This window comes from Pteropus vampyrus, unplaced genomic scaffold (assembly GCF_000151845.1).
Source record: "Pteropus vampyrus isolate Shadow unplaced genomic scaffold, Pvam_2.0 Scaffold143, whole genome shotgun sequence".
Taxonomy (NCBI): domain Eukaryota; kingdom Metazoa; phylum Chordata; class Mammalia; order Chiroptera; family Pteropodidae; genus Pteropus; species Pteropus vampyrus.
The window spans coordinates 219,748-242,642 of record NW_011888924.1 but is presented as its reverse complement, the minus strand read 5'-3'; the positions used below and the strand labels follow the sequence as shown (position 1 = coordinate 242,642).

The window sequence follows — 22,895 nt, the reverse complement described above, 5'->3', positions numbered from 1 at the left end:
GACTAATATTCCATTGTTTATATGTATTATATATACAGCATGTTTTCTTCATTCATTCATCAGTGGACACATGGGTTGTTTTCATACCTTGGTTAGTGTGAGAAATACTGCAGCAAATGTGGGGGTGCAGATATCTCTGCGAGATAGTGATTTCATTTTTGGATAGATACCCAGAGGTGGGATTCCTGAATCATATGGTCATTATGTTTTTAATTTTTTGAGGAGCCTCCATATTTTTCATAATGTCCACTTGGATCTTAATCAAAGTCTGTGGCTTGAAGTCCATTCTTAGAATGTCTGGTTTGCTTTTTCATTGTAGTTAAAAAAAATAATGAAGGGGGAAAGGATTAAATGTCTCCCTGGAAGTGTGGGCATGAAGGATAATGCACCAGTGTACTGGCTAAATTAGCTATTCCCATTCTATGAAATAGAATATTAGGTATTAATGGTTCTCTTTGGAAATCCTCAAAGGAATGTTTATCGTGGAATGCATAAACACAACAATCTATGTTCCCACCTTAATTTTAGCTTCTCTTTTAAGGGATTTTTTTTTTTTTTCCCCCTGCTGTCTTTCATGTTGGGTCATTCTGAAATGAATTAATGAGCAAGAGTGAGTCCACTCTAGTGTTCCAAGCTAAGTCGCTTTAAGAAGAAAAGCTTCCTGTGATTGTTGCTTAGAGTCAGAAGCCAGTGGAATGAGACTGGGGATCAACCAGCAGGTCCACGAGTGTTTGCTAGCCACCCTCCTTGTGCAAGAGCTCTTTCTTCTAGAAAGGGAGAAGTCTTTGGAGCCTCAAGATCAACAAATACCAGTTGAATCTAATTGAGTTTGAAATAATAACTCTCCTTTTGGAAAATGGAAAAAAATCGGCATTTCTGAACAATTGATTCATGGGCCTCCAGATGACCATGACTGTTTACTTGGACTTCCTTTTTTTTTTTTTTTTTTTGGTTAAGTATGTATCTGCCCATCTTTCTAAGTTTATTTGGATCTTCCCGAATTTATATACCTCTGGCTAGCCCCGTCCGTTGGGGTTGGCCTCTGGGTTGCCTTGTCAGCTGTGCATTTCTTCCCAACGCAGGGGTCACAACTAGAAGTAGTATCTGTCATAATCTAGCCCTAGCAGCATCCTCATTAACAATTTGGTTCTCCTTTAATCTCCTCCAGAGGTGGGGTGTTCAACCGAGGTTTTTATTTCATCCAGAGTTTCAAGTCTTCCTCTCCTTTACTAACCCTGTAAATATAGGGCTTTTAAGGGAACTAGGGGTCATATGGTTTTATTTTAGGGTTCCCATTTGTGACCTGCAGTTGAAAGCATGAACTTCAATTCCTGTCTTTCAAAACTGAACCAGATTTATTGCTTTTGTGTTTGTCCACTGAAGCTGAATCATCTCCAGTTAAGTTAATTTTCTTCTAGGACCAGAATCAGGATGTTTTTCCCTTCTAAGCATCTAGGTACACAAAGTGTGATCTAAAGAACAACAGTCTAGGCCTTACCTGGGAGCTTGTTAGAAATATAGATCCCAGGCCACAGCCTTATGTATTGAACCTGCATCTTGATGAAATCCTCAGATGATTTATACGTGCATTCCAGTGCGAGAAGCACCTGGTTGAGCCTGTCTTTAGATTTTCTTATTAAACTTACATTGTCCAGATGTAAAGAGACACATTTCCATGAAAAATTTTTAAAAAGTTTTTTCTAATATATTTATTATGAAACATTTCAAAATTATGGCAAAATTGAAAGAGGTCGGCAGGGAACGCCCATAGAATCTCCACCTGGATCCTACCGTGAACTTATTTTTTTTGCATTTCCTTTTTTTCCCAAATTAATGTCTGTCAAGAATTTTATATAGAAATATTAGTTTTCACCGTGACTACTAGAAAGAATCATATCTTGGTAATCAAGGTCTTACCCTTTCTTCTAGAATCCTCAGTGGGTTTGACAAGGTCACATTAGTTTGGAAATTTCTTGTGAATCAGAGAAGCATGGTGGTAGGTGGTGGGGGTGTGGGGGGGCACTGGGATCTTGCAGAGTTGGGTGCTGGTCTTTGCCCCGTTCAGACAGCCAGCTCAGCATCCTCAGGAATCCAGTTGAGTGGGTTAGAGAGAGATCATCCCATCCCTGTGATTATAGGTCCGTTGCAAATATTATCATCATCACTCTCAGGTGGAGAAACTGATGAACCAGTTAAATATTCACATAAGAAAGAAAACATCTGTTGGCATGGAAAAGTGATTATTTCCTAAGCTACTGAGTAAAACACAGCTGCACTGGCAGTTCTCACTCTGTTTTCTTGTCAATTTTTGCTCTTTCAGGAAACCTTACAGAAACATGAAGCCCTCAACCACCTGGAACTCAGAAACTCATTCGGGGCTGTCTGCGGCTTCTAGAACCTCCAGGTGTTCTGCAGATGTGAGGTTTCATCCTACACTCACCAGCTGGAGTCCTGAAAAGATGCGAGGCTCGTGCTTCGGCGCTAACACCTCTGAGCTCGGAGGGGTCACTTTCTAAGTGGCTGAAGGGCAGTTGCTGACGCTGTCGTCTGATTGCTGTGAGAAGCCAGTCATCGTACGGAGCCATAGTGGGGAAAGCCACATCGGGGGTTGCAAGTTTTCTGACTCTCTCGAGTTAGGGTTCCAGGTCGGGGGCCTCATTTCTGCAGCTCCCAATGTCCCTATAGGCAGCATCAGTATCTTTTTGTAACATCAGTATCTTTTTGTAACATCAGTATCTTTTTGTAAACCCTCGATCTCCAGGGACTCCCTGCACTGCAGGTGAGCAGAAGGGGGCTCTCGGAGACGTCTCCAGTGGTGGGTGGTCCACCACCATCATTCTAGACATTTGGAATTCCCCCCTTACCACCATGACCTGGCTTTTTCTAAAGGCGTTATTGGTGGGAGTGAGTTTCTTGGGATGTTTTTATCCTCTTGTCGATTTTTACTTCAATGGGGAAACAAGAGGCCAGAAACCAAATTTTGTGATCATTTTGGCAGATGACATGGGGTGGGGTGACCTGGGAGCAAACTGGGCAGAAACAAAGGACACCGCCAACCTTGATAAGATGGCTGCCGAAGGAATGAGGTGAGTCTTGAGGATGCCAAGCCAGCTTCTCTTTGTTGTTACCCTGCCTCTCTTGGGGGTAGGGGGCAGTGTAAAGCATTTGAAGAGCAATCTTTAGGTCTGTGTTGATTGAATTATGTGATTCATTTGGTTTGAAACCAGTTCAGCCTCATGGAGGGATCCATTAATCCGTTTTTCTTCCATCCACCTGATGATATTCAGAGTCCGTATATGTTAGGAAATGGGAATACAGAAGTGAACAAGATGAGAATCCTTGCCCTCAGGTACTTAGTGTCTGGTAGGGGAGACAGGTTAAATGGAACGTAAGGATTACGGTCTAGTACATGAACCACGTGAGGAATTTTTGGAATTCCCAGGGAGGGTTTGGTGACATTTGAAGAATAACTGACAGGGAGGCACCGAAGGCGGGAGGAGGGCTTACTTGTGCGCTGCCAGGACTTACCAGTGCATTTAGGCTCGCTGACCCCACAGGGACTGCAGATGTGCATCTGGATGGGTCGCAGTGTTCATCAAGACCTTTTATCAAATACCCAGCCCCTCTCCACTCTTAGCCAGAGAGCAGTTCTCAGCTTTCAGCCCTTTGGGTTTTCTTCTCAGGCTGACATCGATCCCGTCCGCATTGCGTGGACCCCTCCACCGGCTCAGTGGGGTCTCTCCAGCCGGCTGGGGAGGACCACACTGGGGCCTCTCCACAGAGACTCTGCCACTTGCATCCTGGAGCCAGAAGCTTTCCCCTGAGATAGGGACCCTTGGGGTCCCTGCCTGTGGCTGCATCTACCCCAGTCCCTCTTCCACACCTTGCTCAAGGTGAACTTTCAAGAAACACTCCTCTGCTTCCAGTCCTTCAAAGGCATTTTGTGGATAAAATGCAGACTCCGAAGGGCTGCCGGTGTGTGCTCGGCTCCCTCCCTCGCCACTGGCCTCAGTCGGTGCCTTCCTTTTGGGGGCCAGACCTGTGCGGTGAGTTCTTGCTGCTGCACTTGCTACTTCCTCTGTTTAATTAGTTTCTATTCACCATTTGAGTTCCGATTCCCCATGCCATCCTCAGGAAAGTCACCTTGGATGCCCCAGGCGTGCTTGGTCGTCAGCCTGGCTCCTCACCATGGTGACCGTTCGATCATCTGCCCACTCACTTCCCGGAATCTCTGTCCACCTGGAGCCTCAGGGCAGAGCGGAGTTTGATAAAAGCGTCTTTGCCAATGTCACTCGGTGAGGATTTTGATGGCATCATACTCCATTTAAGGTGGGTCCTAAATCCAATGACTAGTGTCCTATAAGAAGAGAAGACACAGAGAGATGCAGAGGATAAGGTGTGAAGATGGAGGCAGAGATTTGAGTGACGGGTCTAGGAGCCAAGAAAGCTGAGGACTGCTGGGATTGCTGGGAAGGAGGTGTGAAACATCGTCCTTATGAGCTTCCGGGAGGAACCCATGCTGTAGACATCTGGGTTTCAGACTTCTTGCCTCCTGAACTGTGAGAATAAGTTTCTGTTGTTTTACACCCAGTTTGTGGTAATCTCATATGCCAGTCACAGGAAATGCATACACCTTGATTCTAGCTCAGGGCTTTAGGAAGAGAAGTGCCTTATCTATTCTTCCTCCTTTACATTTCTAGCCTGTAGCCCAGTGCTGCTCACATAATAGGCAATTTATAAATATTTGTTCATCAATAAATGGGCTTTAGGAGTTCAAGATGCCCTGAAACATCACCCCGAATTTTGCACGTAGGAATTTTTTCTGGAGCAAGAATACCATTTATCAGATCTTTCAAAGGGAAGTGGGTTGCCGAATGCTTAAGAACTTCTGCTTTTAGTGTGGAGTGGGTTAGTGGGGAAATAACTGGCCCGTTACTTAACTGACATTTGGGAGGCCTGGACATTCTTCTTATGAGCTGTCCCCACCCACATGCTCTCATCCTGATCAGAAGGGGCCTCGAGACCAGATACGAGCACAATTTGGTGGGCTTTCCTATTTTTTATTCTCCCATTGAAGAAAATATTTTCTCCATCTGAGCCTTGTGACGGGGCTAGACAGACAGCCCTGTGGCCTGGGGTCCATGGCCTTTCATTTTGTGCTTTGTTGACAGGAAGGTGACTTCCTATGAGGATGAATTCTTTCCTGGCTTCTCCTCCTGCCTACGCACAGCCAGAGGGGAGCCATGACTTTTAGACAAAAACTCTAACTGTTAAACAAGATCTAAGGGTGACTTCAAAAAGTGTCTTTTCTAGTGTCATTTTTTTTAAAATTAGTATATTAGTTTCCTAAGACTGACACAAGAAATTACTGCAAACTGGGTGGCTTAAAGCAGCAGAAATTTATCCTCTCACAGTTCCAAAGGCTCGAAGTCCTAAATCAAGGTGCTGGCAGGGGAGGTTCCTTCTGCAAGCTCTGAGGGAGAATCCGTTCTGTTCCTCTCTCCCAGTTTCTGGTGGTGGCAGGCATCCTTGGCCTCCCTCGGTCTATAGACTCATCTCCTAGTTCTTTCCCTCTGTTGTTACATGGAGTTCTCCCTGTGTGTGGGTGTGTTAAACTCCTCTCTTATAAGGACACCAGTCATTGGATTTAAGACCCAGCCTAATCCAGTATGACCTCATCTCAACTTGCTTACATCTGCAAAGACTTTCTTTCCAGATAAGGTCACATTCACAGGTGCTAGATTGACGTGAAATTGCGGGGAAGTGGGGGGCTACTCAGCACGATGAGCCGTATTACTTATAATTTAGTCTTCAAAGCAGTAGACACTTAACTGGGCAGCTGCTACTTTACAGACTGTGTTGGGAGCAGAGGTAAGGATGGCCTCCAGTGCTTAAAACTATGCTTCGGACGTGGTAGGCCCACAAAAAACATTTGCTCATGTGCTTGGACTCCTGGATCCAAACTTCCGGGCGGGGTTGGACGCGTTAACCACAGCGTGGGGTCTGGAACCAGGCTGCCCAGGTCTGTCACTTAGTAGCTCGGTGATGCTGGGCTCACATACTAAACTCTGCTGGGCTTCAGTATGCTCATCTCTGAAATGGGACAATAATGACATACCTCATGGGGTCATTTGAGGAGGACATGAATTAAGTCATGTAAGGTGGTACGAAGAGTCCCTAGTACATAATGGTGCTTGCTAGGTGTTAGCTCTTATTGTCCCCGATACCATTGGCTCTGCTGCCATGCTTTTTCCCATGTCCCCCTACCCTGGCTGGCAGGTCGGGCTTACTTCCTCAGTTACGTTTCTGCTGCATCTTGTCCGTCTGTGCCCCGACGCCCACCCTTCCCCAAGCTGGGCCATAGAACTCGGCTGTCCTCTCGGAATCTGCTCCATTCTGCGCATTCCTAGACCGAGTCCCCAAGGCAACGCTTCCATGTCTCCGACAGTTCCCTTTGGCTTCCCTGCTGCTACAAACCTTTGGTTTCCTTGTTGTTGTTGTTGTTGTTGTTGTTGTTGTTGTTGTTGTTGTTTAACCTGGCCATGGTGGATGCAATTTGCCAATTGTGTGGACTGAACAGGCACCAGTCACAACATAATTGTGATGTCATCACTGTCGCAGAAAAAAAAGGAATCCTTGGGAGAAGAAAAGCAGAATTTCCAGTGTCTCGGTTTTGGTTTCCCTCTTCAGGCTTTTTCTAGACTCCACTCACATCGAGATAAAATAGAGCTTGTGGCCTAAACTCCCCGGGCCTTGGGCTCATTTACAGTATCTCTGGTCAAAGTCCGTGCACATCACATATCACTTAGGGAAACTGAGGCTCAGAGAGAAACGGTTTTACTCTTACAGTCATCTCTCTAACATGTGGGGGTGCGTCATGAAGTTTGCAGATTTACCACATTAAAAATTATGACAAAAGTTTTTTAGTTTTGTGTGTGTGTGTGTGTGTGAAAAAAAATGAACGCTACCACAATTAGCAAACCTCTTTAATCAGCGGGCATTGCCCCCAGGGTGAGTGACTGCACTTGCGTCACTGCGAGACGGCAGTCCGCTTGTCAGTAGTTTTAGCAACCAACATATTTTGCCCTTGACCTTGTGGGCTGCTTGCTGTTTTACCAGGGTCCTGTGCAAATCTGAGCTGGGCAGTGTTGGTGAACATCTGTAAGTTTAGAAATGATATGATAAGCAGAAGAAAGTCGAAACTTTAGAATAAATGAAAATGCCAGGGATTTAGTAATCGACTACACATTAAACTTTTCAAGCAATTGGAAAATTTGCATAACAGTATAAGATAGAGGATTGGACTGCTCTTGTTTTAAGGAGAAGGACAAATGCATTTTGTTGGCATCTTTTCCAGCTCTTCGAACAGTCTGAACAATAATTACATCTTTTAGTCATTACAAGAATTCAGTGAACAACCTTGATAACGCAACATTAGTTTGGTTCTTGTCGGCAGCGCATCCAGGGAAGGCCGATGCTGGTTTTATCTGTGATGAACAAGCAACATATTTTCTTGAAAATTCTCAGGTTAAGAAATGACTTGCATGAGTCTTCTGGCTGGGTGACTGGATTCAGGCAATGATGTAGGTAGGCTGTCTGACTGGGTTTTGCACACCTGAGCAATCGTGACCCACAGGTGTCTTGTGGAGGGAGAAAAAGGATGACGAGTGATAGAAAGAAGTCATCTCAGCCAGATCCTGCCCACTCAATTAAATCGTCTGCCGGGCTGGCTCAGAAGTGAAGTTAACTGTACATCGTAAATACATTTACATAGGTGAATTGACTTGCAAAAAGTTAACTTTGCTCCTTAAATTCTCTCCCTTCCTGCTTCTCCCCTTCTCTGCCAACAATTTAATTCTGAGTCAGGTCAATGCTATTGCTGAGAGTTACAGGCAATCAAAGATCAATATTCTTAGCTAGCAATCAAAGATCAATATTCTTAGCTAGCAATCAAAGATCAATATTCACCCCTGAAAGGTCAGAGGCTCTCAGGGGCTTGAGGCTATTTCTAAAACGGACCTCATCGAGGAATGAATTGAGCTGTTAGTTTCATCAAACGAACACCCGGTTTGATTTCTGTTCTCCACATTGGCTTTTGCAAAAATTCATTCATCCTGTTACAGGACTTTCTCAGCCATCCTGCTGCCTTTGGGATTTTGCAGTAACCTAAATGAGTTTGAGAACCAGGCTGGCATTCAAGACTGCAGGGGTGTGTAATGAGGTCTTGAAGTCTAGCGGACACGGCAAAAGTTAGGGCAAGAAAAGCTTTCTGAAGGAGATTAGCAAGAGAAAGACCCTTTCCCTACCATGTAATTTCCTTCCAACTCTATCCTCCTCCCCCTACAGTAATCGAGGACCCTCATCAGGGAAATCTCCTTTTGTCCTATGAACTTCGTCATTAGCTCTGAGAGGTTTGTTCCTGTCTTCTCCTTGTTAGCGCTCAGCATCATGGGACAGGCAGTTTTACATATTTGCCCTTGGGTAAGTAGGTCAAATAGACATAAAAATCATTAATGCTCCGCCGCCGCCCCCCTCCCGCCCCCCACTCCAAACTGGGGCAAGGAGAAACCTAAACAAATGGTACCGTGGGTTTTAACCTCATGGCTCTGTTTAATAGACGGGGACATGCAGGAACATGATGATCTAGATGACAGCTAATCTTAGAGAGAAGAAACTGAAATATTAACCAGCGAGGACTTGGTGCCAGCTCACTTCACAACTGCAAGTTCAAAATAGCCTGTCAGTGGCTATCATTCGTTCCCCTTCTAAGCCTCCCAGCTCCAGTCTTTCAGCAGTGAATCTCTACGAAGAGCAGGTCATGAGACAAACACCGGGAGACTCCAGCCAGCTCCGACCTTCAGGGACTTACAGCCTGGAGGCAAATAAAGACAAGAAGTATTTAGAGTGCAGATAGGTGATATGCTGTCAGAGCAGGAACTCCTGACATATGTCCCATTTTTCATAACCTGAGTCGACATCCTAGGGGATGGAATTGGCACACGTTACTTATACATTGGTGGTAGTCAGGAATGAGAAAGGTCCATGCTGGGCTTCTCACCTTTTAGATGATAAAGCTCTGAGCAAAAATCATGTTAGTGCTGTGGGACCATAGGAAAACAGGCTATTTCTCCAGAGGGAAGCCAAGAGGTGCTCAAGAAAGCTTATCTGCTAGGACCTGAATGCTGAGACCTTAAAGATAAGTAGGAATTAGCTAGATGAAGGGGGAGGAAAGAGAGTTGTAGGCAGAGAGAAAAGCAGGGACCCAGAACCAAAAGATGCCCATTCACTCAACAGATAGTCATAGAGGCTCCCCCAGGGACTGTCCTAGGTGCTGGGAATATATCTGTGACCCAAACAATGAAAATCTCTCGCTCTTCTGGGGCTGGTTTGCATTCTAGTGCTTGAGTATGGCTGGGCCAGGGAGCATAAGGCTGGACTGATGGACGAGCAGCTGGTGAAGGGCATCGTGGGCATGCTCAAGTGTTTGGACTTGATCTTGAAGAGAGTCGAGGGCCCCGAGGCCTGAAGTCCTTGACCTGCATTTGAAATGGATTGCTCTAGCTTACTAGGGGTGGCCCACCCATACTGGTGGTTGGGAGGGTAGGGGGCATATTGCAGGTACCTCTAGGATGGCTTGACTCAGAGTTGTGGCAATGGGGAGAAGTGTCCGGTCTAGGATGCACTGAGATGACCATGTGTCCATCCTGCTATGTGTGCGCCCTTCCTTTAGTACCAACCCACAGAAGAATGTGAAGAGGAATCACACCAAGGATCACACCAAGGTCAGCAGCCGGGAATCTCTTTGTTTTGTTGAGAAGATGAGGAGTGTGAGTAGATGTGTGGACGAATGAGTGAACGAATGAACGAGTGAATTAAACACACCCCCTTCGCTATTTGGTGCCACATTCGTTTGCAGTTTAAAAAGGGCCTGCGTGTTGGCTGTGCCCATTATCCCACTTAACCGCCTTCTGAAGGCTGACTCGGCCGTCTTCCCGTTGAACTTAAGGTAACGTGGAGGCTGAGCCGAGCCGCTTCGGCTGAGTCCTGCTTCGGCGTTTCCCCAGTTCTCACTTCCCACCCGTCCCTCTGCCCACGAAGGCCACGGCAAATGAAGTTTAAAATCCCTTCCCACCTCCAAGCCTTTAAATTATGAATGGAGCAAAGATAGTTCTTATTCCAGACGCACAGCAATTTAGAGAGTTGCTACAGAAGGCCTCACCATCTATTTTAAAATCCATATAAATGAAGGCTGGACACGCTTAAGTTGGAAACGTTATGTCTCTCCAGGGCTCTCGTGGCGGCCTTTCCAGAGCTAACGTTCCCTGATTCTAATACACGTAATTTATGCAATGGCAAATTGCTTTGGTTTCCGTCTGGCTGTGTCTTAATTTGAGTTGATTTTCTCGTTAACAGGCTGCTGTAATGTCTGGCTCTGGGTTTCCAGCTTTGCTTCACAATGTATTTTCAGACTTTAATTAGGACCCCTGTTGGTGAACTGGCCTGAGCCTGCCCAGATAGATCTGGAAAAAAAACAAAGGAAGCTTTCCAAATAGCAAGACCATTTTATTACTTATTAATTAGTCCCTGCCAAATGGAGACAGAGGCGGGAGAGGGGAAAAGGTGACGTGCGGGTCAGTTCCTCGGGCCGCGTGGGGGTGGTATTAGGTTTTTTGAGGAGCGTGGAGTCAGGGCTGTCCAAAGACTTGGAAACAAAGGAAGTAAGCTTGTTCCTGAGAGTTAAGCTATGAATTTTATCACATGGCGGGGGAAGGAATTGAGCGCTAAAAACATCAGCTTAAGCGATTATGTGGAGAGTTGGACTAACGTGTTTTTTCCAATCAAACGACACAGACCTCTCTCTTCCAGTTCTGTTTGTTCATCCAGTAGATTTTGCCGGAGCAGCTCCGTCCTAGCCAGGCACCCCGCTTGGGACCGGAGTCACAACTCTCAGCCCCGTCCTCACAGAACCTACAGTCTGGGACGGACCTCCCAGCTGCGTCTCGCCGTGGGAATGTGCTGTAGCCATTCCCAAGGTGATGGCCTTAACGTGGCAATCAGGGTTAGCATTCAGGTAAAGGATTTTGGGCGCTGCCCGGATGTGTTAGTCAGCTTGGGTTGCTATCAGAAATAGAACAGAGTGGGTGGCTTAAACAATATACATTTATTTTTCACAGTTTAGGAGGCTGGGAAGTCCAAGGTCAGGTTGTCAGCATGGTTCATCTGACGGCCTTCTCTCTGGCTGGCAGATGGATGACTTCTCACCGTGTCCTCACCTGGAGGGTGGAGAGAGAGCTCTGGTCTCCTCTTATGAGGACACTAATCCCATCATGGGTGCGCCACCCTCATGACCTCATCTAAACCTAATCGCCCCAAAGTGTAAGCTTCTGATGGAAAAGGCTCTATGACTTCTTCCCTGTAGCTCCCTCTGCTGTGATTGGTTGAATTAAACCTCAGCTCACAGGTGAGGATGGGAGGTGAGAGGCAAGGGACGTGTGCGTCTGTTCGGAGGCAGAAAGATGAGTGAGGGGAGGAATATCCGGTCGCGTCTCAATGTCTGGAGAGATGAAGGCTTGGTGCTCACCAAGAGCCCCGCTGAGCAAGCCAGCATCCGTGCAGGCTAGAGCTGTCCCCCAGACAGGAGGAACTGTGTCACCACTAGAGTGCAGGGCCCCAGTTACCGAGGAGAACTAGCCTTCAGTGGTCCTTCCAGAGGAACCAGACCCCAAGGCCATTGGTGGCCGTGGGCAGACACACCCATGTTGTTGTGGAACGCCATTCTGGATGAGGGAGCTGGACAGCAAGCAGGGAGCCAGATCCACGAACAAGGTAAGGTTTGAGATGATAAAGACTGGAGACAGAACAGAACCAGGGATGCGGTGGAGAGTGCTCAGGTCACGAAAGGCCTTCCCGAGGAGGTGAAATGAGAGCTGAGATCAGGATGACAGGAAGGGGCCAGCCATGTGGAAATAGAACAGAGATTTTCAGGCAGAGGGGACATAAAAAGGGCCCAAGCCAGGAACAAGCTTGTGGTGTTGTAGGAGGAGCAATTCTGGACACCGTAGCTGGGGCGAGAGGAGGGGAGAGTGGGGAGCAGGTATCGGATGGGGTCTGATCACCGTGTGGTGTCACACATAAAAACTAATGACATATGGGCCCCTTCCAGGGAACTACACTGAGGCCACTGGCAGTAGGAGGTGGCCAGCCTGGGCTTCAGCCAGTTCTCCTGGTGCCTTGCCCTGAGGGCCCTCTCCATGTTACGCTCTAAGGGGATCTGTTTTTCTGGAATCGTGCAGGGCACTGACAGAGTCCCGTATAAGATTGCCCTGGGGACTCCAGTTGTCCAGTGCCCCACCTGGCTGCCCCTGGGCTGAGAGGAACCTGATCTTGGTAAACCTGTGGCCCATTTGGCACTATTGCGTGCTTCAGCTTGCAGACTGGGAAGCTCTGATGGAGGGCTTGTGGACCATGATAATGACTTCGGATTCGTTTAGATGGCAGTGAGAACCCATGCGAGGGTTTCTAGCTAGGAATTCATGCTACCTGATAATGGTTTTTAAGATGACTTTAGTTGCTCCATGGAAAATGTGGAGAGGGGGAAGTGGGAGTTGGAATTGAAAGCTTGGAGCAGGGCTGCCACACACAGCTGGGTCGATTGTGTACCGCTCAACTGCAGACCACAGTGTGAATGGCGGTTTAATGCTCTGCTATTGCCATCTCGAAATGCTTGGTCAGCCAACCCATACAGAAGTACAAATTCAAACCAGAATGGGTCTGGGGCAATAGATGATCCTGACTCAATGTACGTAAAGTGCTTGAAGATGTGCCTGGATTATAGAAATGCCCTATAAGCATTAGGTTTGAGAGTTATGAGAATTATTATAAGGAACATTTCAGAGTGTGAGCTAGGAGGGTCCTTGTGCTTCAGTGTCGAGGGAAGAAGACAGAAGAGGCCGGGTAGACATGAAAGTTTTCTTGGGAGCAAAAGTATGAGCACTGAGGTAGGACTCTGTGGAATTCTAAGTAGCGGTTGCCCAGCTACCTGCGACATCCAGAGCCCTGGATTTTGCCTCAGGAGTTTGACCCCTCCCTGTGGCCTTGTATGTCTGGCAGGTGGTGATGCGCTGGGAGAAACCCGTGCCTGGGAAATTACCCCAGATGCCCAAAGATTGAGAGAAGGAAGATTGCAAGTGCTTTTTCAGTCCCAGAGGACTGAGGGACAGGAAGGAAGTGCTGGCAGGGATAGGAAGCTGGGGCTCTGAGCCCCAGAGTCCCTGAGGCCTAGAGGGAGGCATGGCTCGGCATGTGTGAACCCAGCAGTGCGTGCTGGAGCACACACCTTCCCTGTCCTCATTCTGTCAGATGGAGACATCACGCAGCCTGCTTCCAAGAGTGTGGCTTTGGGGCCAGGCCAGTGCTTCCAGTCAGGCATTGTTGGGATCTCACAGTGCAATGTCATTGGTCCCTGATGCTATCCTTTTTTTTTTTTCTTTTTTTTTTTCTGTTTGTCACCTTTGGAAAAATGGTGTGAGAGAATTAACTCCTGTTCTGGGACCGAGGCCCAGGTCTCTTCAGCAAGACTCACTATATTGTACAAAAGCAAAGAGGATGGTGGTGTCATCCACTGAGCACACACGGGGTAGTGCCCACTTTGTGCTGTCTGAGGACTTGATGATGAGCCAGTATTGTCTGCTGAAAGAGACACATTATTTTGGTTGTGTATTGCTGAGTAACAAACTACCCCCAAAGTTAGTAGCTTAAAATAACAAGTATTTTATTATGTCTCACGATTTTGTGGCTGAGGAATTCAGGCAGCTCTTGGTTGGGCAATTCTTCTTCTCCACGTTGTGTTGACTAAGGTCACTCCATGGGATTCAGCCAGCAGATGGGTAGAGGTCCCAGATGTCTAGGTGGGGATGGCCACGCCTGAGGCCATCGGCTGGAGCACCTACAGATGGCCCCTCCAGTATGGCAGTCTCAGGGCGGTTCGCAGAGTATTTCAAGGGAGGAGGTGGAAGCCGCCAGTCTTGGAAGGCCTGAACTCAGAAACTGGCACAGTATCGTCACCTCCACACTATTCTAGTAGTCAAAGCAGTTGCACAGTGAAGGGGAGGGGACTCGGACCCCATCTCCCAATGGGAGGCATGCCAAAGAATCTGTGGCCGTCTTTAAGCTGTGCCGATCACAAAGAATTATCCCTCAGTGTTGTAAGGGATATGTCAAAGGCAATAAATATAACAGAAGAGGGGCCCTGATTCCGGGTAGGCATGGAGGGGGAAGAGCAGATAGCTCAGACGGGAGAGTCAGGGGAGATGACTTAGATGTGATGACCTTCGAACATTTGAGCTGGGTCATAAAGACAGCTTGGACCTGTCAATCACGAAAGGGAGAGTAGTAGGAAGGAGACCTTCCCAGTGTTGAAAACAGTGAGCGCCAAGGCTCAGAGGTACAGGAGTAAGGAATGTGGTGTGTTGGGAGCATAGGGTGTGGAGGAGCGAGGAAGCGGATGAGCCCGAGGAAGCAGGCAGAGAGAGACCATATTTTTCAATAAGGAATTGGTGTCATCAGATTTGTATTAATATAAAGGATGGGGTGGGGTGGCAGGAAAACCAACCTCTTGTAATAATTTCGACCCTAACTGAGGCAATTACAATGGGTGGCAGAGAGGGGACACTTCTGGGAGCCATTTAGGAGACAGAATCAATAGAACTTGGTGACCAGTTTTGACAGGTGGAGCGGGAAGAGGGGAGGGGATGTATGTGGTACAGCCTGGTGACTATGGTTAACAGCACTGCATTGTAAATTGGAAAGTTGCTAAGAGACGGTGTATCTTAAATCTTCTCATCACGAGAAAAAATTTTGTGTGTGAGGTGAAGGATGTTAACTAAACTTCTTGTGGTAATCATTTCACAATATATACATATATCGAATCATTGCATTTTATACCTTAAAATAATACAATGTTATATGTTGATTCTATCTAAATCAAACTGGAAAGAGTAATAAAAACATTCTTCCACACGGCCATAATCAAGCAAATGAACAATAATTCCCTAATACTGTCTTATATCCTGTCAATATTAAATTTTTCTAAATTAGCCCTCAAATGTGTTGTTAGCTTGTTCGAACTGGGATCCAATCAAGTATCATGTGTTACATTTGGTTATGCTTCTCTAGTGTCTTTTAATGTACAGTATCCCTCTTCCAACCCATTTTTTCCCTCGGATATTGACTTTTTGAAGAGATCAGATCATTTGTCTTGTAGACTATCTAGAGACTGGTTTGCGAAATTATTTCCTTGTGGTATCATTTAATTTGTTCTTCTATTAGCTGCATTTCCTGTAATCTGGAAATTAAGTCCAGAGCTCTGATTAGATTTAGGTTAAATGTTTTTGGCAAGAATCCTTGATGTTATGAACTTCATATTGCATCCCATCAGGAGACCCACAAGGTCAGGTTGCCCCGTTATTAGTGACATTTAGTTTAATCATGTCCCTTGAGGGTAGGAAAATGGCTAGACTCTTTTTATCTTTCTCCGTGGTGTCTGAAAAAGCGCTGGGCATATGGTAATGTGGGATAGATCCAGTCAGCTCTTGCTATTGGCAGTAGTTACATTCTATAAAATCACCGAGAACACTGAATGAGGGAATAGTGAACCTCGGCTTCTAGGGGAAATACAGGGATCAGGTTCCTGTGTGTGTCTGTGTGTCCACAACATTTTCCCTGACTGATCAGTACTGCACCTTGTTTTATATGAGTTTCCGTTTAAAGGCACCTTATTAAATATATATATTTTTGATTCATTCCCATTGAACTCACAGCCAACAGCACCCTAACTCATTCCTGAATGAAGCTGACCTATCACACGTATTTTCTCTGTAAGGCTCATCACAACCTTCTGGCCCTTAGGCATGCTGGCCAGCACCTCAGCACTACGCCATTTTAAACAGTGGAATCACCAGCACAGAGCACAATAATGTTAACACCATGGCGCTAACAGACTGTGAAAAGGACGCTTGCTTACAGTATGAGAACGGAAACAAGAAGGTTGTCTCATTTGATCTCAGCTGGGACATGCACGTTGGGTGACTCAGATTTTTCGCATGGGGTCTGCGTGGGGCCGTGTATAACGGCTTAAGAGTCACGAGTATTGATTTTGGGGTTACAAATAAACTTAGTAGGTGAATTCGAAATATGGACTCTCTTTAAATAAATCAGAGGACCAACTGAGTATGTGGGATTAAATCGATTTGAATTACTTGTGTGACCTTGGCTGAGTCATATCACCTCTCTGGCTTCCTTTTCTTTACCTGTTCTGTGACGGGGTCACCTTCGAGCTTTTTCCCAGCACTGGAATCTCAAGGACGGAGTGGGAATGGAATTTTCCCTCGGCCTGGCTTCCTGCGGCTGGCGAGATCTCCGCCACTCTCTTTTCCGTGCAGATTTATGGATTTCCACGCGGCCGCCTCCACATGCTCGCCCTCCCGGGCGTCCCTGCTCACCGGGCGGCTCGGCCTTCGCAACGGAGTCACGCACAACTTTGCGGTCACCTCGGTGGGGGGCCTGCCACTCAACGAGACCACCTTGGCCGAGGTGCTGCAGCAGGCGGGCTATGTCACCGGAATGATAGGTAACACTGGCGCCCCAAGGCCCGGGGTCCTGTCTCCCGCTGCATTTACTGTGCCGGCTGCTTCGTGTTGGTGTAGCCCCAATACGCTGCCACCTCGTCTGCTCGTGTGTGCGTTTTTGTTTCTTTCTTGCTGTATAAGTTAGGAATGCTTTCGGTGATAAGTAATTGAAAACAGCTAACCATGGAATAAACCATATCTGAGCTGTTTTCCCGCATTGTAACAAGCTTAAAGGCAAGCGTTTGCTCTCACCGGCTTGGCTGCTCAGAAAAATCGTTTCTTTCTTGTCCTCGTGAGTTGCCTCATGGCTGCACTATGGCGGCTTCAGTACCACTCACCATAATTGGGCTTCAAGGAAGGAAAAAGACAGGGGAGGCCAGCCCCGTTTGTTCACTTTTATCAGGAAAGCAAGTCTTCTCAGCCCCGGAAATGCCCTTGAATCTTATCGGCGGGAGCTGAGGATCAGGATTATAACGAATGACTTGGACTGAACAAAACCGAAGGTCTCTGAGCCGGATGAGTGTAGACATGGGTGCGGGGCAGGCAGGCATCTGCGTCCGCCACACTCTCCAACAGCTTCCTTCTCTTTTCAGTTTTCCTAAACGCCTCTTCCTGGGTATTTCTTTTGTGCCAGGCCCTGGGCTAAGCGTTTAAATGCATCAGGATAACCCGGTGCCTCCTAAGTTTATGATTTCCCCCATTGACCATGTGAGAAAACTGAGTTTCAGACATTGAAGAGACTTGTGCAGTGTTGCCTCACCTGGAGCAGGTGGATGTAGACAGGTGTGTCTGGTCCAGCCTTGTCTTCCTTATGCTTTGCTTCACTGCCGGTGTCCCCTCCAGGGGCTGAGACAACCCAGCCATGCCAGTAGCATCCTCAGGCTGCCTGTGCTTGTTATTCCGACTCTCCGAGAGCTGGGTCCAGTGGGTTTCCTGCCTCTCCTCCACACGTGACGTGGCGAAGGAGGGTGTGCTGACAAACAGGACTGCGACAATCGTCCGACTGTTTCGATCTTTGTACCACATTCATTTCTCTGCCCCTTTGCCTTGCGGGTGACTTCCCTGGGGTCTTTACTTAGAGCAGAAATAGCAGGCCAGAGAATTCCAACATTATCAGAGCTCTTGGCACGCTTGCCAGTTATTCTCCCCGGACCTTAAGCATTTACAGAGCGAGGAGCTGTGGTGTGTCTGTTTCTCCATGTGCTGGCTCGCTGGGTGTCTCTGCACTTGAACTGCAGCGGGAGGCAGTTTCGTGTTCAGCTTCTGCAGGCTGCTGATGTCGGCCAGAGAGGACGGCGATGACACCAGGCGGGACCCGGGTATCTCTGAGACTATGCGGGGCATGCACCTGTACCCTGGGCCGCACCTTCGCAGGGCCGCAGCCCAGGAGGGCAGAGTGAAGGGAGCGGTGGGTTATGTGGGGTTGCTCTGTGCACGGAAACCTCTTTGAGGGGCTCCCGGTCATGGCCTGTCTCTCCCGTGTGGGTACCGCGTCATCCTGGCTTGCTCTCTGTCTTCCTGTGCACTCCCTCTCGGTCCCAGAGAGCGAGGGTTGGCGTTCACAAGGCGTCTTCAGCCTCCCTTTGCTTGTCAGCCGTAAAGGGCCATGACGCTGGAGAACTGGGTGCGTGATTAGCTCCCCAGAGGGACCGAGAAGCCCCCGTGGGGATTCCTCTGAAAGTGTCTCTCTCGTTTTCCTACAGGCAAATGGCATCTTGGGCATCACAGTTCTTATCATCCCTCCTTCCGCGGTAAGAATTCTTTGGGGAACAGAAAATAAAGACTTCTGTGTAAAAGGGCCCCGTTAACATTTAAGCCATCCTGCTCTGTGGGCATCTCTCCGAAGTTAGGACATCTTTGCTCACAGTGTCACTTGGGTGCGTTTGGGTACCCCGGGAACCCCTAGGTCTCATGGCCCTCTCTGCTGGCATCTTTCCTGTCCCCCTCCTTGGTTCCTTTCTGCCCTCTGGCTCGCCATCTTGAGTCCATCCGTGTTCTCCCTGACCTCGTTCCTCCCTGACCTCATCCCAGGGAACATTTTGGCGCTGTGAGGTCCAGAGGATTTCAGAAAAAGCCAACACAACGTCTTCAGGTCTCAATTTAACTCTCACCTCCTTCTTTCCCCCACTGCCACCCGATCGCCCCAAGCCTAGTCCTGCCAGCCTTCTGAATCTTAGGTGAAATGCTGTCTCTTACGAGAAGCATTTTGAGATTTCTGCCCCCACCCCACCCCAGCTGGGGGTACTTTGGTCCTCTGATCAATCTTGTTGGCTTACTGATTATCGATCTCTTACAGCTTAATCTATATATCTTACTTTCTCATCACATAGGAAGTCTTTTGAGGTCCGAATTTATTCTTTTATCCCTCAAAGTATCATGCATATACTAGATTTTCACCAATTACTTCTTAAATGTGTCAGTAGTTGCACTGGGAATGGTTAAGTGTGTATTAATTCTCTCTACTTTCTCCCACTCTGGGTTAACTAATCATGAGACGTTTTGTAAATCTAATCTTACAGCCAGGACCCAGCAAAATGTTTTCTTTGCATACTACAAAGGGATATGAATCAAATCCTCTTTTAATTACGTACTCCACAGCACTGCAGTATTAAATCATGGAAAATTAAATTTTTGTCCTGGGTGTAAGAATGCAGGCTCATAGGACAGAAGCCAGGTGGGGTGCTAACCAGTGGCCTCTCTTCCAGGTTTTGATTACTACTTTGGGATCCCATACAGCCATGATATGGGCTGCACGGATACCCCAGGCTACAACCACCCTCCTTGTCCGGCGTGTCCACAGGGTGAGAGACCAGCAAGGTAATTGGTTATGGGCTCCAGAGCAAGGCGAAAACCTTAGGGTGTGTCCATCAGGAGGAAATGAGAGAGGCTGACAGTGCACAGTTGAGACAGCAAAAGAAAAGTGCAAAAAAAAAAAAAAAAAAACTTTTAGCAGATATGAGGTCGACAAAATTCTTTTATTGCAATTTCCTCGGTTCCTTGGACGGTTTAGCTCAGCTGGGGAGAGCTCGGTACTGCCACGGCCTCACGTAGGTGGGGCTCCCCTCCTCTTTTGCTCGCTGGCTTTGCTCCTGGGCCATTCACCTGGCCCAGACACTGGACGTAAGGAGGGCTAGAGAGAGACAGAAAGTGCACAGGGCTCTTTACGAGCTTCACCTCAGCCCCCGCCCCTACAAATAAGCCTTCATTCTGACATTGGAGTGCCATGCAAGCACCAAACAGGATGTTTTAAAAACATATTCAATGAAATGGGGAAATGCTCACAATATAATAGCAAGTAAAAAAAAAAAAACAACAGGAAACAAATCATCAACAGTGTGACCTTAACTGTCTCTGTATTATTTATGCCTTTATAGCCCTATCAAGAGAGACTCAAAGGAACTATGCCAAAATGGTTAACAATGGGTCATTCACTCTAGTTACGGGATTAGGGGTTTTCATTTTTTTTCCTTTCTCATTGCATTTTCCATAATTCTTTAATGAGCATGCGAAACATTCATTATCAGAAGAAGGTGATAAACTGTGTTCAGGTGATAAAGCAACGCAAACCACATGCTCTGCAGGTTCAGACCACACTGTGGTTATTTATAAGGTTACAGGTGATTGAGCTTGGGGAAAACACGTCTCAGTTGGCTCATTAATAACACAACGGTTAATATAATAATGGCCATTTATTGAGAAATTGATACATTCCAGGCATTCTGTATCCTTATCTGCAATCCACTGTGTGAGGCAGGTATTTATCTGGATTTCACAGGTAAGGAAGCATACCTTGTTGTCCAGGTCACCCTGGAGTTGTAAGAGGTAGAGATGGAGACTCAGTCTGGGTGTGTGTGTGCATATAGTGGGACAGGGGCTTATTTTCTCCCAAATCCATCCCTGTACCATGAGGAACATTTCTCGCCCAGAAAGGCCTCCTGTTACCTCTGCTTTTGTCTCTCTCCCAGACAGAGGGCTTGAGTTTTTATCGAGTTCCTAGAATATTGATCAGTGTAAAAAGCACTAACCATTGTTATTTCATTTAGTTCTTCCATTACCTCTGTAACAAGGGCAATACCATTCTTCAGTTAAGAAAAGTCAAGGTCATGGCCAGAGTGATTTCTCAGCCACACTGATGAAGTGTTCTTGAGTCAGATTCATTTCGATCTGTAACACCAGGGGCTGAGCTTGAGTTTTCTGGGAGATAGAATTGGTTCGCCCGCCAACTTGTTTTCAATTGCTAAAGTTTCTTCAAATTCTCTAAACATGATTTGAGATTTAAAAATTATCCCTGGCTATCTGTCCTGTTGTCAGATGTCGTGTCACATGAAGTAGCACCCCATAGACAGAAGTCATCATTTAGGGAAGACAGTGGAAAAAGCCAAGGATGGGCTACTGATTGGCTATGGGGACTCTGCTTGAGTAACATAGTCTGTTTAGACCTCGGTCTCTCTCCCAGCAAGATGGGGGTAATAATGTTTCCAGCTCAGAAAAGTCTCTGTGAACCTTAGAGAATGGCCAGGCTTGTCCAAGGAGCATCTGCATCTATTCGAAGGGAATGGAAGAAGGTATTATATTGGTTTTACACTTGGAGGAAATGGCCGACTAGAAGAACCGTTTGACGCCAGGCTATTAAATGTTTTGTATTTATGTGCATCGCTGCATTAAAGCATTTTCTCCTATCCTGTAACTACTTAGATGAATACTCTGCCGTCTGTGGTTTCCACCCAGGAGCACTGACAGGGACTGCTACACCGACGTGGCCCTTCCTCTGTATGAAAACCTGAGCATTGTGGAGCAGCCCGTGAACCTGAGCAGCCTTGCGCAGAAGTACGCCGAGAAAGCTACTCAGTTCATCCAGCGTGCCAGGTAAGGGGGGCCCTGGCCCCAGGGGTGCCCCCGCTCCCGCCCACCACGTCTCCTGGCCTGAGCACTCCGCAAAGCCATGGCGGACTGCAACTGTCGAACAAAGATGCATGCTTGCCTCTCTCCTGTAAACGAAGCTGGAAAGCAGGCGTGTTCTCACAGTCCCTGGGCTTCCCCATGTTCCTGCTGAGATACGTTCCACTGTTGGTCTTGCTGGTCTCTCCCGCGAGGGCAGGGTCTGTCCGCTGTATTCCGGGCCCTCGGGCATTCGTCGAGTTTATTAGTTGGCAGGGTGTGTTTGTTTCTTATTGCTTCCGTAACAGACTTATCACCAACGCATTGGCTAAAACAACAGCAGGTTATTCTCCTATAGACCTGGAGTTGTAGGGACTAAAATTAAGGCGTCGGCAGAGCTGTTTTCTTCCGGAGGCTCTGGGGCAGAATCGTTCCTTGCCTCTTGCAGCTTCTGGTGGCTGCTGGCCGCCTTGCTTTGTGGCCCCATTTCTCTTATCTCTGCTTCTGCTGTCTCTTTGCCTTCTCCTTCTCTGTAGTCAAATCTCCCTCCGTCTTCCTTTTATAAGGACACTTGTGATTACATTTAGGGTCTACCAGGACAGCCTGAGATAATCTCCCAATCTCAAGATCTTTAATTATGCTTCTGCCAAGTCCCTTTTGCCATGTAAGGTAACACAGACTCCAGAGTTTAGACCCTGGATATCTTTGGGGGCTATTATTCAGTGTAACCCACAGGGCTTACAAATTCCAGCATCTACAGAGCCCAGGTAGGTAGCCTTCAAGAGGAAAGCAGGCTGCGCATAAGGCATTAGGGAATGGTGGGGCCTGAGGTAAACGTGAACGCACATTCCCCATATAAGGTGGGCAGTGGCTACCTGGCTGCAGCTGCCTGTTGCTTCTTTGTGGGAATGGGAGCCAGGATTGTCGTGGCTTCCCACTTCACAAGACAGGAGACCTGGCCCTTGAGTGAAATCTCCTGATCTTTCAATGTTAGAAACGACTCATTAAAAATAACAAAAAGCAGAACCATAGCACAGGGCGTGTCTAACAAGTCATACGTGTGTGAGGGCTGCTGCTTCGCAACCTCTGTCAGGTCAGGGCAGAGAGTGGGTGTTATGAAAGCGTGGACCACTCCCAAATAGGGTGCACTCCCCTTGGGTGCACACACAGAGACCATGGGGGCGTACGCACACGCCCGTGTGTGCGCGCATGCAGTCACTCCTCCCTGCCACCTCAGGCCATGTCCTGGCCCTTTGCAGCTGCCCTCCTGCTGCCCTCTAATGATCCCTCGTGTGTTCCTCTCATCCTTGTCCCAGTGCAAGCCCCTCAAGGACAGCGGAGCAGTCGCCAGTAAGTCCTTTAGTATTTTCCACAGATGTAGCCTAAGTGGGG

At 47.4% G+C, this 22,895-nt stretch overlaps 1 protein-coding gene across 1 annotated transcript in view; it reads left to right on the top strand.

Moving 5' to 3' along the window:
• Nucleotides 1-22,895, top strand: part of ARSG (arylsulfatase G) — a 92,327-nt gene that overhangs the window by 34,635 nt on the left and 34,797 nt on the right. The window contains exons 2-6 of the mRNA XM_023535653.1: nucleotides 2,321-3,086; nucleotides 16,440-16,627; nucleotides 18,329-18,376; nucleotides 19,331-19,442; nucleotides 21,354-21,491. Of these exons, the coding sequence (XP_023391421.1) occupies nucleotides 2,869-3,086; nucleotides 16,440-16,627; nucleotides 18,329-18,376; nucleotides 19,331-19,442; nucleotides 21,354-21,491 (704 nt within the window). The 5' untranslated portion in view covers nucleotides 2,321-2,868. The remainder of the gene's footprint in view (nucleotides 1-2,320; nucleotides 3,087-16,439; nucleotides 16,628-18,328; nucleotides 18,377-19,330; nucleotides 19,443-21,353; nucleotides 21,492-22,895) is intronic.